The sequence below is a fragment of the Coloeus monedula genome (assembly GCF_965178545.1).
Source record: "Coloeus monedula genome assembly, chromosome: 1".
NCBI lineage: Eukaryota > Metazoa > Chordata > Aves > Passeriformes > Corvidae > Coloeus > Coloeus monedula.
This window is the reverse complement of record NC_138781.1, coordinates 32,449,391-32,462,106: the sequence shown is the minus strand read 5'-3', so window position 1 is coordinate 32,462,106 and position 12,716 is coordinate 32,449,391. Positions and strand designations below refer to the sequence as shown.

At 36.9% G+C, this 12,716-nt stretch overlaps 1 protein-coding gene across 2 annotated transcripts in view; it reads left to right on the top strand.

Annotated features, from left to right (window-relative positions):
• The window catches only part of HYCC1 (hyccin PI4KA lipid kinase complex subunit 1), a 47,689-nt gene that overhangs the window by 23,717 nt on the left and 11,256 nt on the right, over window positions 1-12,716 (top strand). For both annotated transcript variants that reach the window (XM_082289977.1, XM_082289978.1), the window contains exons 3-10: window positions 1,331-1,432; window positions 5,068-5,247; window positions 7,926-8,006; window positions 8,403-8,518; window positions 8,832-8,927; window positions 10,584-10,700; window positions 11,459-11,546; window positions 12,030-12,189. In XM_082289977.1, the coding sequence (XP_082146103.1) occupies window positions 1,331-1,432; window positions 5,068-5,247; window positions 7,926-8,006; window positions 8,403-8,518; window positions 8,832-8,927; window positions 10,584-10,700; window positions 11,459-11,546; window positions 12,030-12,189 (940 nt within the window). The remainder of the gene's footprint in view (window positions 1-1,330; window positions 1,433-5,067; window positions 5,248-7,925; window positions 8,007-8,402; window positions 8,519-8,831; window positions 8,928-10,583; window positions 10,701-11,458; window positions 11,547-12,029; window positions 12,190-12,716) is intronic.

Sequence of the window (12,716 nt, the reverse complement as noted above, 5' to 3'; positions counted from 1 at the left end):
GCCCCTTAAGTTGTGCACCAAATTTATTTCTCGGTTTTGGAGACAGAACTTAAGGAGGAAACACTCCAGAGTGTCTCCTCCAAAGGGAAAAGGGCCTCTCCCCTTTTCCTCCACCAATAAGACTAGTGGGTCACAGCAGGTGAAAGTGGGAAAAAACCAAACTGTTTATTAACACCAAACAAAACCAGGGTAGAACAGGGAAAAAAACCCCTCAAAAATACAACAAATTCCGGGAGAGGGAACAGAGACACAGTCTCGGACCAGCCGGAGCCACCCACAGGCTCCCCGAACCGGCGAGGACAGAAGGGAGGCAAGGGGGGAAGGGAAGGGAAAAAGAACAAGACAAACCAACAGAACCTTTCTCCTGGTAGCCAGAACACAAACCCAAAGAGCAGCACAGCACTCCCAGCACACTCCCTCCCGAGCCCCAGAGCCCCCGAGCTGTTGGGGTGCACCACTGAGACCCACACTCGGTCCATGGCTCTGACCCCGGCCCCGGGTCCATCTTAAAGGCACAGCATCCTTGGGCATTGAGCGGACAGTTAAGGAATAAAGCGGCTTCATAATGTCACTTGGGTTTTGCTGAGATCATGTGATAAATACAAATGTCTGCTTTGAAAGGATTTTTTTCCTTGCCTCTTTGGGGTGACTTACTTCCTGGCAGAGAGCAGTGAAACTGTATATCATAGGTGAATGCTTTTACTGGTTTGAGTACCAGACTTTAGGTTTTGCTCCTGGTCTGCTTAGATACGCTAGAAATACGTTCTCCTGTCTGTGGAGTGGAGTCCTTTGAAGGACTGGAGTTAAAAAGTACTCTAAGACTTATGTACAATTAAATGTACATCTTCTAAAGAGTTAAAAAGATTAGATTTTACCTTCTTAAGTACTGGCAGAAAATATGTTTAGTGTTAGAGAGGAGCTGGAATTTGCGTCAACTGGAATTTGTGTTTTTCCAGAGTAATATTGTATCTGGTAATAATGTTCACTACCTGTGTACAGTTGGTCTTGAGAACTCCTTGAAGTATGCATCTAAAAACTGTAAAAGTTTCACAGGATTGACATCTCACTGTGAAATTTTAGTGGGGGTTGCATTTTTGCAACTTGTTTTTTATCCATTTCCCATCCGCTGTCATTGCATTCTGTATGAAACTGCAAAATGATAGGATGCAGTGTGTCTTCTGGCAATGGTGTGAAAATGTGAGGATTTCTTTGTGAAACAAAGTTTAGTTTATGGTAAACTCTGATAAATAGTAACTTGTGATGGAAAATAGTTGTTGAAATAGCTGTCATACTTTAATGATAGAAATTGCTTATAATATTTTTATTTCAGACACTGCCAGAAGCATCCATATCCAGCTATGCTGCCAGCTTGAAAGACAAGACTGCTTTGATTTCATCTCTTTACAAAGTAATTCAGGAGCCACAGAGTGAAGTGAGTATTTTGGATCTCTCACCCAAAATGTCTGACATAACACTAGCAGAATGAAACCAAGACCTTGCATGCTAGTTAATTGATGAATAGTCGCCTTCAAAAAGTTTGTTCTTAGCAATGACATACTATCATGCGAAAAAAAATTGTAAGTTTTGTAACCTGCTGATCGTAGGTAATCCTGTAGGTCACACTCATGGGCTTCAGGACTTGGATATAGAATAGAGAAATACATTAAGGAATTGAAAAGATGTTTGTGTCGGACAGAATTCTTTCTGTAATTATCACTTGAATGTGGATCTCTGGGTGTCAGAAGCTTGTCTATTACAGTGGAAGAGAAAAAAGTTAGGTTAGCTATCCTTTTAAAATTGTTCCTTAGGTTTTAGGTTCTTTGTTGTTTGAAATACATACAATATGAAGACATGGATTTATACAGTGGATGTACCCTTACTGAAATGATGGCAAGGTACGAAAAAAAATGGTGGGGAAAGGGGCAGGTTTTCTCAGTACTGGTACCAGGGAGGTTCCACATCCCATGACTGCCCTTGTTTTAAAGTGTCCAGGTGTGTTCAGAACATCCTGAGCTGAGTTTAGTTGTGTGTTGTTAACTGCTTTCTACCATCCAGAAATCCTTTTGTGCATTATTTTAAAATTGCACCAAATGCTTGATTCCTCTTCTGAAAAGACCCAAGGCATCTTTCCAAAGTTTGAGATTATGCCAGTACTAAAGGTCAGAGGATAAAATGCTTTCAGTTAATGCTTTTAGAGAGAATGCTGATAGTTAAACTCCCAGGTTGTCCAGCAAAGAACAAATGTAATTTTAATTTGCTGCTCAGAAAGGCATTCTGAGTCATTCCAACTACTGAGTCAAGCCTGTCTGGTCTTCAGAATGTGTATCAAAATGTAAATTAATCAGATGAGTCTCCCTGTTGATAGCCTAATTAATACTTTCATATGTTCTTTGATTTCTTACTAGTTCTGGCTATCACTAGGTTTCTCAGGGGCCTTAGCAGCAGGATTCTGCTGCTAATTCTGCTTGAAAAGGTTCTTGGGATAATTCCAGGGGCAAGGTATTTCTCTGTTAGTGAGACTTTGAATTGAAATGAAAAGCTGGTGCTGACACTTGAGTGTTGGGCTGTCTTGGGAAAAAGTCCTAACATCTTTTTTGGGCCGTTCCCCAAGTAGCTGGTATTTTGTGGAAGAGGCGACTTGGATCTTTCTACATTGTGAAAATAATTACAAACTAGCAGTTAAAAAGAAGAGTAATATCTTTTAACTGCTCTTTGAGATCTGTTTGCTGCATTGTGTAATGTCAGCTTGCTGTCCTCTCTTATCTCATGGATGTGTGCTGCAAAGGGGAAGGATTAATGCCTCAGCACTACAAATACTGCTGGGTTTAAAAGTGGACAAATAACCCCATTTGTACACCTTCGAATATATGTACTTAGAATAATTATCAGTACTGTAAAATTGTCATTCATCTTGTTTTGCAGGATGGATGTGTTCTTTTTTTTAAACATTTGAAAAGTAATCATGTGTATTTGCATCTGTAACTGCATTTTCCTGCTGGTTCATATTTTCTTTTCATATGGATTGTTTTGGCTTGCTTTTCCAAAAAATTAATTACCCATTTGTAAGATAAATGTACTACTTGTTTAACATCCACTGCATAGTAGCTGCATAGACTATGTTAATTACTTTTGAGGTTCCTGGGCCACTAATAGGTGAAAAAGGTAGTTCAATGAAGGGAGAGTCTTCAGAAGATGAGAAGATTTAAAGGACTTATAACTGACTAAAAACTCCCAACAGTAAAAAATAATTAAATAAATATGTGACAGGTCTTTCTTCAAATATTGAAGATTTTCTGCTTTTTACTTAAAACACTCTTGCTGTCTTTTTAGATAGGAGCCATGCAGGCATTTGCATTAGGAAACAGCAAGTGTTTGGAGTGTCTAACACACTTGGGTGCAGCTTAAAAGGAAGAGTGATGAAATTGCTTGGACATTCTTCTGTTCCAGCATTAAAAAATGTTTCATACCTTTTAGAACTTTGCAGTTCAAAATGGTATCTTGAAACAGCAACAGTCATTAGTGTGTTTTGATATTAGGTTGTAGCATGTGGTGGCATTTTGAGGAAGAAAACCTGGTTTTGTACTGATTACGCATTAAATGTGCTGACACAAAGCTGTCTCAAGTGAGATAACGATGTAAACATGGATACCTTTCACAGCTATTTATGTGCCTTTTAAAGTTCAAACACATCATTCAGAGCTGATACTTCATTACGGGAAGGATGCAAATTGTGTGAAAAATGTAAGCTGAAGATGGAATGCAGATCTGCTGGTAAAGTTTTCTAGAAGGATCTTTGCTGTACTGCTCTTAAAACTGGTGACTAATTTAGCTCAGCGTGGCTTTTTTGCCTTTACTGTAGATTTTTCAGAGATGGTTTTTCCCTAAGTGAAGCTATATCTCTTAGAAGCTAAAAGTTCCTCTTTTTTTAGAATGGATCAGATTGTCCCAGATTACTTCTTAAAAAAGAACTCAAATCTGCTAAGATCTTTAAGTTTCAGAAGTAACTTTGGGAGGTAAGAAATGTTGACTTTTTTTTTTTTGTGTTCAGGAGGAAAAGCTTAAGAAAGCGAGCAGGTATTTTTCTAGCACGGTCTTCTGGTCATTTTACCTCCTTTGCTTCAATAAAGGGATGAATATAGAATTGGCTTCCTTATTTTTCTACAAACTTACTATACTAAAACTAAAGTTGTGACCTAGACAAATAGCAGAGCTGAGTTTAGTAGTTCAGCTGGCTTTGAAAGTACCTGCTGATTTGACAATATTTTCTTACTGGAGAAAATTAGGGAATCTCCTAATTTCCTTACATTGACATGTGGTGGTTAACACAGTGCTTCATCCTTATAGCAGAGGTAGGTGGTAGCACAAGAAGGCACGTTAAATCCAGGGACACAGTGCAGGCTGATAGCATCATTGTTTTAAAATCTTTTTTTAACTTGATCTAGCTCAGTGCATTACTTCCAGTTCAGTGTTTTACATCCATTTGTATCTTAGCTTAACAAATTTGATTCTAAAATTACTCTTGAGCTTCCCATTTCTGTCTCAAATGTATAAATACATTGAAGCTTCTAGAAGATTTTAATGAGAGTGGGAAAATAAACTAATTCTGTTGTGTAGTAAGTTTTTGTAATACTTGGAATTTAAGTGTTATACGGCTCTTGTCACTAGGTGGGTAAAGCTTCTAGCAATTTTTGTGTATTTTTTGACCTTGTGACCTTTTGTTCAGGTATTTTTCCTGTATATTAGAGAAATTGAGTGCATGGTATGAGGTATGTGATAACTATCCTCTATTTGTGCCTTTGAGGCTGGAGGAAGTGAGTCAAAAATGAGGCAAAGCAGCCACTGGAATTTTTTATTCACATGGGATGAATGGCTTTACGTTTATCATCCAAAAGTACACTATGAGCATGAAGGTTTGTAAGGTGACTTGAGCAGTTATTGTATCAGTCACTCCCTAATAAATAAAATGTCATTTTTATCAGTTTACAATTTTGGCTAAAGGATTGATCCAGACAAAGTTGCAGATTTTTGTAATGTTTTATTCATTCACAATTGTAACTTGTATTTCAGCTTCTGGAGCCAGTTTGCCATCAGCTCTTTGAGTTCTATCGCAGTGGTGAGGAACAATTGCTACGGTTTACGCTGCAGTTTCTGCCAGAATTGATGTGGTGCTATCTTGCTGTCTCAGCCAGCAGAGATTTGCAGAGCAGTGGATGCATAGAGGCTCTTCTCCTAGGAGTTTATAACTTGGTTTGTATTTCAAGATTTTATTTCAGAATTGAAATGAAGTGATTATTTCAGTCTCAACTCTTCAAATTAGTGTCTGTCAGAAATCTACAACATGAACTTTCATTCTTTGGTCAATATTTTTTCTGCTCCTTCTGTGGTTCTTAAATTTTTGATTACTTATTTCTTGGTATGGTGATTAAACTCACATTCTGCTTGAGAACTTTGCGAGGCACTGCTTTTGAAATTGTTGCCTGTATTTTCTGGGGTATTTTGACTATCTAGACTAAAACCACAAGAAAATTACATTCAACTAATACTTGACTGCTGAACAGATTGCTTAGCTTTGAGAAATTAAAGGTCTCCATTTTGAAATAACCTTGACATTTAAAAAATATTTTACATGAAAATATCGTGTTTGTTGCTATATCTATGCTTTGAAGAACAGAATTAATAAGGAACCCTTAAAAGCACCATATTTTAGTCTTTTTATGGTTATTTTAAAATACTTAGTGTTTTATTATGTCTGTTGGAGTTTTTTTCAGTGTAGTTTCTTCTGGTGGTTTTAGGAAGGCTTTTTGTGAAGTGAAATAGTGATGAACTTCAAGTCTCCTCATTCTGAAAATGTGGAGAAGGCAGCTGCTATCCATCTTCTAGAAATAATCACAGGTGTCTTCACCAAGCAGGTGAAAACATTTTTTTCACCCAGGAGTCTAATTTGAAAGACCTGAGCCCTGTTCCACTCCTCTTGAGGCAGAGTACGGGCTTCCTGCCTGTTTCTGTATGCTTAGTTGTATCTGACAAGAAGAACGTTCCTGAAAAGCTTTTGATCTTATCTTATGCCTTAAGGCGATTCACTCCTTTATATCCATGATGAAGTCATGGAATAATAAGATGGTTCATGGATGTGGCTGTAATCACTTGTTTTTCACCCAGAAGAGATTACATTTACAGTTAAGCTTGAAACCAGTCTGGTAACATCCTCTCTTAGCTGTGAACAGTTTCTTTCTCAATTAGTAACTCAGCTTTCCATCTCCAGCTGCCCGGGGTCATAAGAATTCCACAGCAAGCTTCTCTAGGAAGCTGTAGATCACTGTGACTTTTGGGAACTTTTTTCCCCATTCTGCTTTAAGACATAATGAATGCTTCTGGTAAAACAGTGCCACAGTACTCACGCTGACTTCTTCCCTGCTGTTGATGTCGTATAAAATTTATAACAGAAACAGTCATGATGGTATTGTTCTTTAGTATACAGGTTGAAAAGGTAGTAGGTGACCTGCTTAGGTACTTATTTTCTCTTTAACCAACTACTTTTATGTTTTCAAAAACGAGGAAATAGGAAGCCTAATATAACTAATAATTCCTATGTAAATACGTGCGGTGGACTCTTGGAAACTTAACATGTTCAGTTGGGAGTCCCGCAGTTTCTTACTGAAGGAAAACAAAAAATGAAAAATACTGCTTAGAATAATTTAAAATTGGTTACATTGTGAGGGGCATGGAATTATTGTGACTGGTTTGTTCTACCTTCAGCTTAGGGACTGTGGTAGTGCATGCAGTTGAAATTTTTTGCTTTCCTAGCTGTAGTTTTCAGGGCTTTTTTTAATACACTTCAGATCTTGAAATGCACTCCTGAAACTTAATTACAAATCTGATTAGAATGAAGAGTACAAATATTAATATTTTTAGAATTTAGAAATTTGGATGTAGCCATTTTCTTTTCCTTTCTCCTATATTTTGAGGAACATCTTTTCCACATTGATGCAGGAACAATATTAAAAACTAAAGTATTAGTGGTTTATGTGAAAAGTGGAGGAGCTGTGCAGCTTTCCAGAAGAAACAGCTCTTTGTGCCTTTTTGATCCTTTTCAGTCTTCCTTTTACCACTTCATCTTTTCTTTTAAGACAGGAGATTTAATAATTACTATGTGAAGCTAGACCTCCAGCCTTCCCAAGGCATGGGTGTTAGGAGACACTGAAACTTCTCTCTAATTATTGCTTCTGGATATATGAAATCAGCTGCTGAAAATTAGAGAAGAGAAAAGTAAAATCTAGTGTGTGGTGTTTGTTACTGGTCAAGTCTGCTTTGTATCTTTGGAAGTTTTTAATTTGAAATACTCCAGTGCTCTTCTGTGGTGCAAAACCACATCTTGTTTTGCCTTACCCTTTAGTCTACTACTATGGTGGTATCTTTCAGGAAAGTAGCTTCTCTAAAGCTTTGCATCCATGCTTCTTTTAATTCCATAGAGAGTTACCAGACTTGGGCTTTTGCAGATGCTGTGGTCTGCTGCTGTCAAACCATATGAGGCTGCCATCATTCCAGAGCTGTAATATTTCCAAAACAAATTACTCGTAGAGTGATTACTTGATGGTTAATAGTTTTCAGAACAGAACTATTGATTGTTAACCTTCACAATTAGTAAATAGTGTATAATTAAAGATAATGCTGTTTAAACATGATGTTTACTGTTAGTGTTTTTAAGGTTGGATTATGTATGCAAATGGATGTGCCCTTGGCTAGTTATTTGAAGAGTTTTCATAAACAAACAAAATGTGCTGTGATAGAAAGCAAATAGAGAGATAATTTCCAGCTTGCAGCTTGGATTGTTACAGTATCCCTATCAGTCCTTATAATAGCATTTAACATTTTTGGATGTCTTTCTGTAGTACAGTGTAACCATTGGTATCTTCTGTATTTTTCAGGAGATAGTTGACAAAGAGGGACATAGCAAAGTGCTGAGTTTCACAATTCCATCTTTGTCCAAACCTTCTGTCTATCATGAAGTAAGTAACACCTACAAAGTGAAGTTCCTGATTGAGAAGGGCAGTATGCTTTGGAGGCCTGTTTGTTAAGAACAAAAGTGAAAAGTAGTTTTAACATGTTGTATGCTGACATAGGAACATGTTTGTCAGATTTCTGAGTACTGCTAACTGGTCTCTGAGGCCTTTCCAAGATTGAATAGTCATAATTCCAATACCCATGCAGCAAGTATGGTTTTTTTTTCTTTCTGAAGCCATATACCTTATCTGGTGTAAAATGACTTCTCTAAACAGTCAGATAACCTTAAACCTGTTGAAAATTTATACATAAATATGGTGATGCTTATTATTGTCTATTTTCACTTGCATTTTAGCAAGATTTAAGGTGGATGTGCTCTGAATGACCCTTTTTTCCTTTAGCCTTCCAGCATTGGCTCCATGGCTCTCACTGAAGGAGCTTTGTCACAGCATGGCTTGTCCAGGGTTGTGTACAGTGGACCTCATCCTCAGAGGGAGATGCTGACAGCCCAGAACAGGTGAAATTGTATCACAAGATTTTGTTTGAGGGTCTGTAATGGATCTGAGCTTCTAATTTTTAGTATAGTTGTAGACTGAAGGAGAATAGGTGTATGTTGTGTTTTGTCATGTGCTTTTTTATTTCTAAACACCTGTAAGTGTAGATGCAGAAAGATCAGCAGGGCATGTAGAGGAAAAGCTTACGCAGTTTTTGATTTTAGTGAAATGCAATGCCAAATCTGCTCAAATAACTCTTAAAAATTCCATGTAAACTTGTTTTCTTTTAAAGAATAAAATTGATAATGGAATTCCAATGTTTCTTTCAAATCCCAGGTTTGAAGTGCTGACTTTCCTTCTGCTCTGTTACAATGCTGCCTTAAGCTACATGCCTGCAATGTCTCTTCAGTCATTGTGTCAGATCTGTTCAAGGTAATTTCTGTAGGTTGTTTACACTTAAAATGGCATTTCCAACTTGAAAGGCCATCAGTTTGGACTTTTTCTATAAAAACAAGCTTCAAGTTCCCAAAGGCTGCTTTTAAACTTGGCTTCTTTTCATAAGTGTTTACAGCTGCATTATTTGCTATTGAAGTATCTCTTACGTAACTTCGGGTTGAGATCTCAAAATGGGGAAACAATAACCTGGTTTATATGCAGGTTAAGCTTCTTCCTTAAGAGGAGAAGTCAAAGGGAACTGGTTTTTTTCTAATAACAGCAGTTGTAGTTCTGTTAACTAAAGAAAACCAGAAGTGTCTTTTAAAATTCTGGTGTATTTTGCATTGCAAGTTTGCTAAATAAATTTTGATGCTGTGCAGGTTGAAACTTTCTTGAAATTATAGTAGGTGTTAAAACTAAAAATACATTCATTTTTATGGATACGTTGAGCATTTCCAAAATCAGCTGTTGCTTCAAAAAACCAAAATAACAACGCCAACACCCCCCCACCCCGACCTCAAAACAAAACAGCTCAGCTTTAATTACAGTGCCTATTTTTTGATCAATTTCTTTTTTCAAATAAGAGAAACGGGTAGTAAACATGTTTGTCTCTAGATTTTCAAAAGTGGACTGTAGGTTAAGGGAAAAATTAGAATGCTCTCCTTAACCCAGGAAACCCAAGAGACCCAGAAGTCAACTGCAGCAACTTTCTTCTAGTTGTAGTTCGTAGTTCTCTCACAACTAAAGCATTATAATGTTTTGCCTGTAAGATTTCCTTCTCTTCAAAGGAGGCAAGAGACCTTGGATTGTTTGGCAATATTTACAAGAGTCTTTACAAGATCTCTGTTAGATAAACTGCTCTAAAATATGAGGTAAAACATGTTTAGAAGCTAAGGATTGAGGAAAGGAGGCTGATGTTGCTTATTCTGCTTGATTAAGTTTTGATTGTATTTGGAATAAATAATTTTTAAAGCATCCAAAAAAACCACAAGCAAGTTACCAGTAGATGCAAGCAGGTCTTTCTACTTCAAAATGCTGAATGTTTGGGTTCTGAATTATTTAATGCTATACAATTTAACTTCTTTCATAGTTCTTCATTCCTGGCTGGTTTTGTCATTCTTGTTTCTCTGCTTACTGAAAATCTTACCCTGACAGCATATTAGAATAGACAGCATGTTAGAATATGGGGAATATGTGTCAGAAGTCCAGAATATCTTTAAGTGTCTTGTTTGGATGTGGTGGAATTTATATTCTGCTATTTAAAGATATAGAATAACTCCATTAATTGGTTTGAGTAATGTGGAATTTAGGGATTTTTCTTTAAGATCTACAATGAATGTGCTTTCTTCTAGTAAGTCTAATTCAATTTTTATCACTTTCCTAAATTACAAACATGGATTGTCAATATGAAAACTACACCACAAAGTATTTTGTGCTGATCTCAAGTAGTAAATCCAAATTTTTTTGCATTGGGGCAGTTACTAAGTTTCTCTTCATAAGAATGTTATCTTACTTGTATGTCATTCTTGCATTTTTAGAAGAAGTAACTCAAGGCTTCTAAAAACTAATCAACACTGGTGAAGTATTGAAAGTACATAAACCACAAAGGTGGTTCCACAGTACTTACTAATGACAACTGTATGATTTCTTTAGAATTTGTGTCTGTGGATATCCTCGCCAACAAGTGAGAAAGTACAAGGGAGTCAACAGCAGGATTCCAGTTTCATCTGAATTCATGGTGCAAATGCTAACAGGGATCTATTATGCCTTGTAAGTTGTTTTTTTTTTTTTTCCTAGTATGCATACAAGATAGAGAAATGCCAGCCTAATTTGTGTACTTGTTCAGACATGCTACCTTGGGGCCATTTCATTTTGTAGTGGGCAGATGTTGTGTCTAGGGGTAAGGTCCTTGGGAAGAGACAGTAGCTGGATGAAGTTACCTGTGTCATGCTGGGAAAGATGGTTAGAGAAGCACTTGATAGGTGTAACTGCTGATGGGAAGAAAATACTGTAAAAAGCCTTTTCCAGCCATTGTCAGCTGTCCACATCTTTGCATGGTTAGTTTTGACATCAGTCTAGTTATAGAAAAGGGGTTTTATTTTTTTTTTCTGAAAAGCTGATGTCATCTACCATTTGGTAGTCATGTTAATATGTGAAATTAATTTCTTTCTTAATTACTTTCTTAGTAACTGAAATAATTGGAGACTAGTAATACAGGAATACTCAAAAGGTGGAGTAATATTAAAAGTTCCTGTTTGTTTTTCAGAATATTTCATGAGTAGCTGATCAACAGCTAATAATACAATTTTTAAACTGCTTAAAATGGCCAGTGAAAATAAAACTTCAAAGTTTGAAGTTTTGAAGATGCTACTTCAAAGTTCTCTAAATAGCAAGCCTACTGCTAACAAACACAAGTAGTTCCAATCCTCTAAACTGAACTCTCAAGGAACAGCAGATATGTGAGGGCTTTGTGACCAAGAAGGTTGATCTGTTGATGCTTGTTATTATGTATAATTTTACCTTTGCAGTTATAATGGAGAATGGGATCTGGCTCGTAAAGCTATGGATGACGTTTTGTATAGAGCACAGCTTGAACTGTATCCAGAACCTCTGCTGGTAGGTATTTTATTTCAGCAGTTTGTTGAGTAAAATTTTTAGCTTGGGAAATGCTTCCTGTGAACATGCATGATACAAGATGATACCAGGAACCTAAATCTGTGCTTGTGCACACAGCTCGATCTGTAAGTGCACACACTACACAGGGCTTTTCACTCCACTTAGTTATGGTGTCATGTTTCCTAGTGACCAAGCTGTTTTCAGTAGAACACTTCTGAGCCTTCAGAACTAAGATGATAGTGCAGCAGAACTCTGAAGGAGTAGCCACATCTGGAAACTAGAAACTTTGTTTTAAGAAAGTGGGAAGTATTAGTTCTGAGAGCTAATTGCAGTCAGCATTCTTTATAGGCCACGCGAAATGGGGGCGTGCTTTTTGACCATAAATTGGAATTGTACAGAGTATTCTTCTTGAAATAGTAAGAATCTCCAACAGAATTCTTGGACCTTTGTGATAAGAACTTAAGTGCATCTCTTCTGTTCTAGGTTGCTAATGCAATAAAAGCTTCACTGCCTCAGGGTGCCATGAAATCTAGTAAAGAAGGTACAAGATGTATTCAGGTTGAAATTACACCTACTTCATCCAGAATATCAAGAAATGCAGTGACTAGCATGTCTATAAGAGGGCATAGATGGAAAAGGCATGGTAAGAAACACATTTTGCAATGAATTCTTTTTCCATGGTTTTAAAAGAATATTGAGAATTTTATTATTTCACATATTTATTGCTTATAGGCAAGCAGCAACTTGGAGAATTTTATTTTCTTGACTGGTGAATGGGAATCTCAATACAGTTCAGATGAAGTATATTGTTTATTTACTTAACCATGGTTAAAAAAAATGCAGCACACACAAACCCTTTTTGTTAAAGGGAGGTGTACACAATTACTGCTCTCTTTGAAAATGATGTTCCTGCTTTCTTCTGGAAAGTAGTTTCTAGTACTTGAAGCAAAGTAAATACTTAACAGCTTTATCACAGAACCTCATCTGTCTTAAAGTACTTAAATAAAAATTGGAATTAAGGGTAGAGGGATAAATTACAATGTTTTGGTGTTGTGGTTTAACCCCACACAACAACTAAGCTGCATACAGCCACTTACTCACTCCTACAGTGGGATGGGGGAGAGAACTGGAAGAGTAAAAGTGAGAAATCTTGTTGAAACAAAGCCAGTT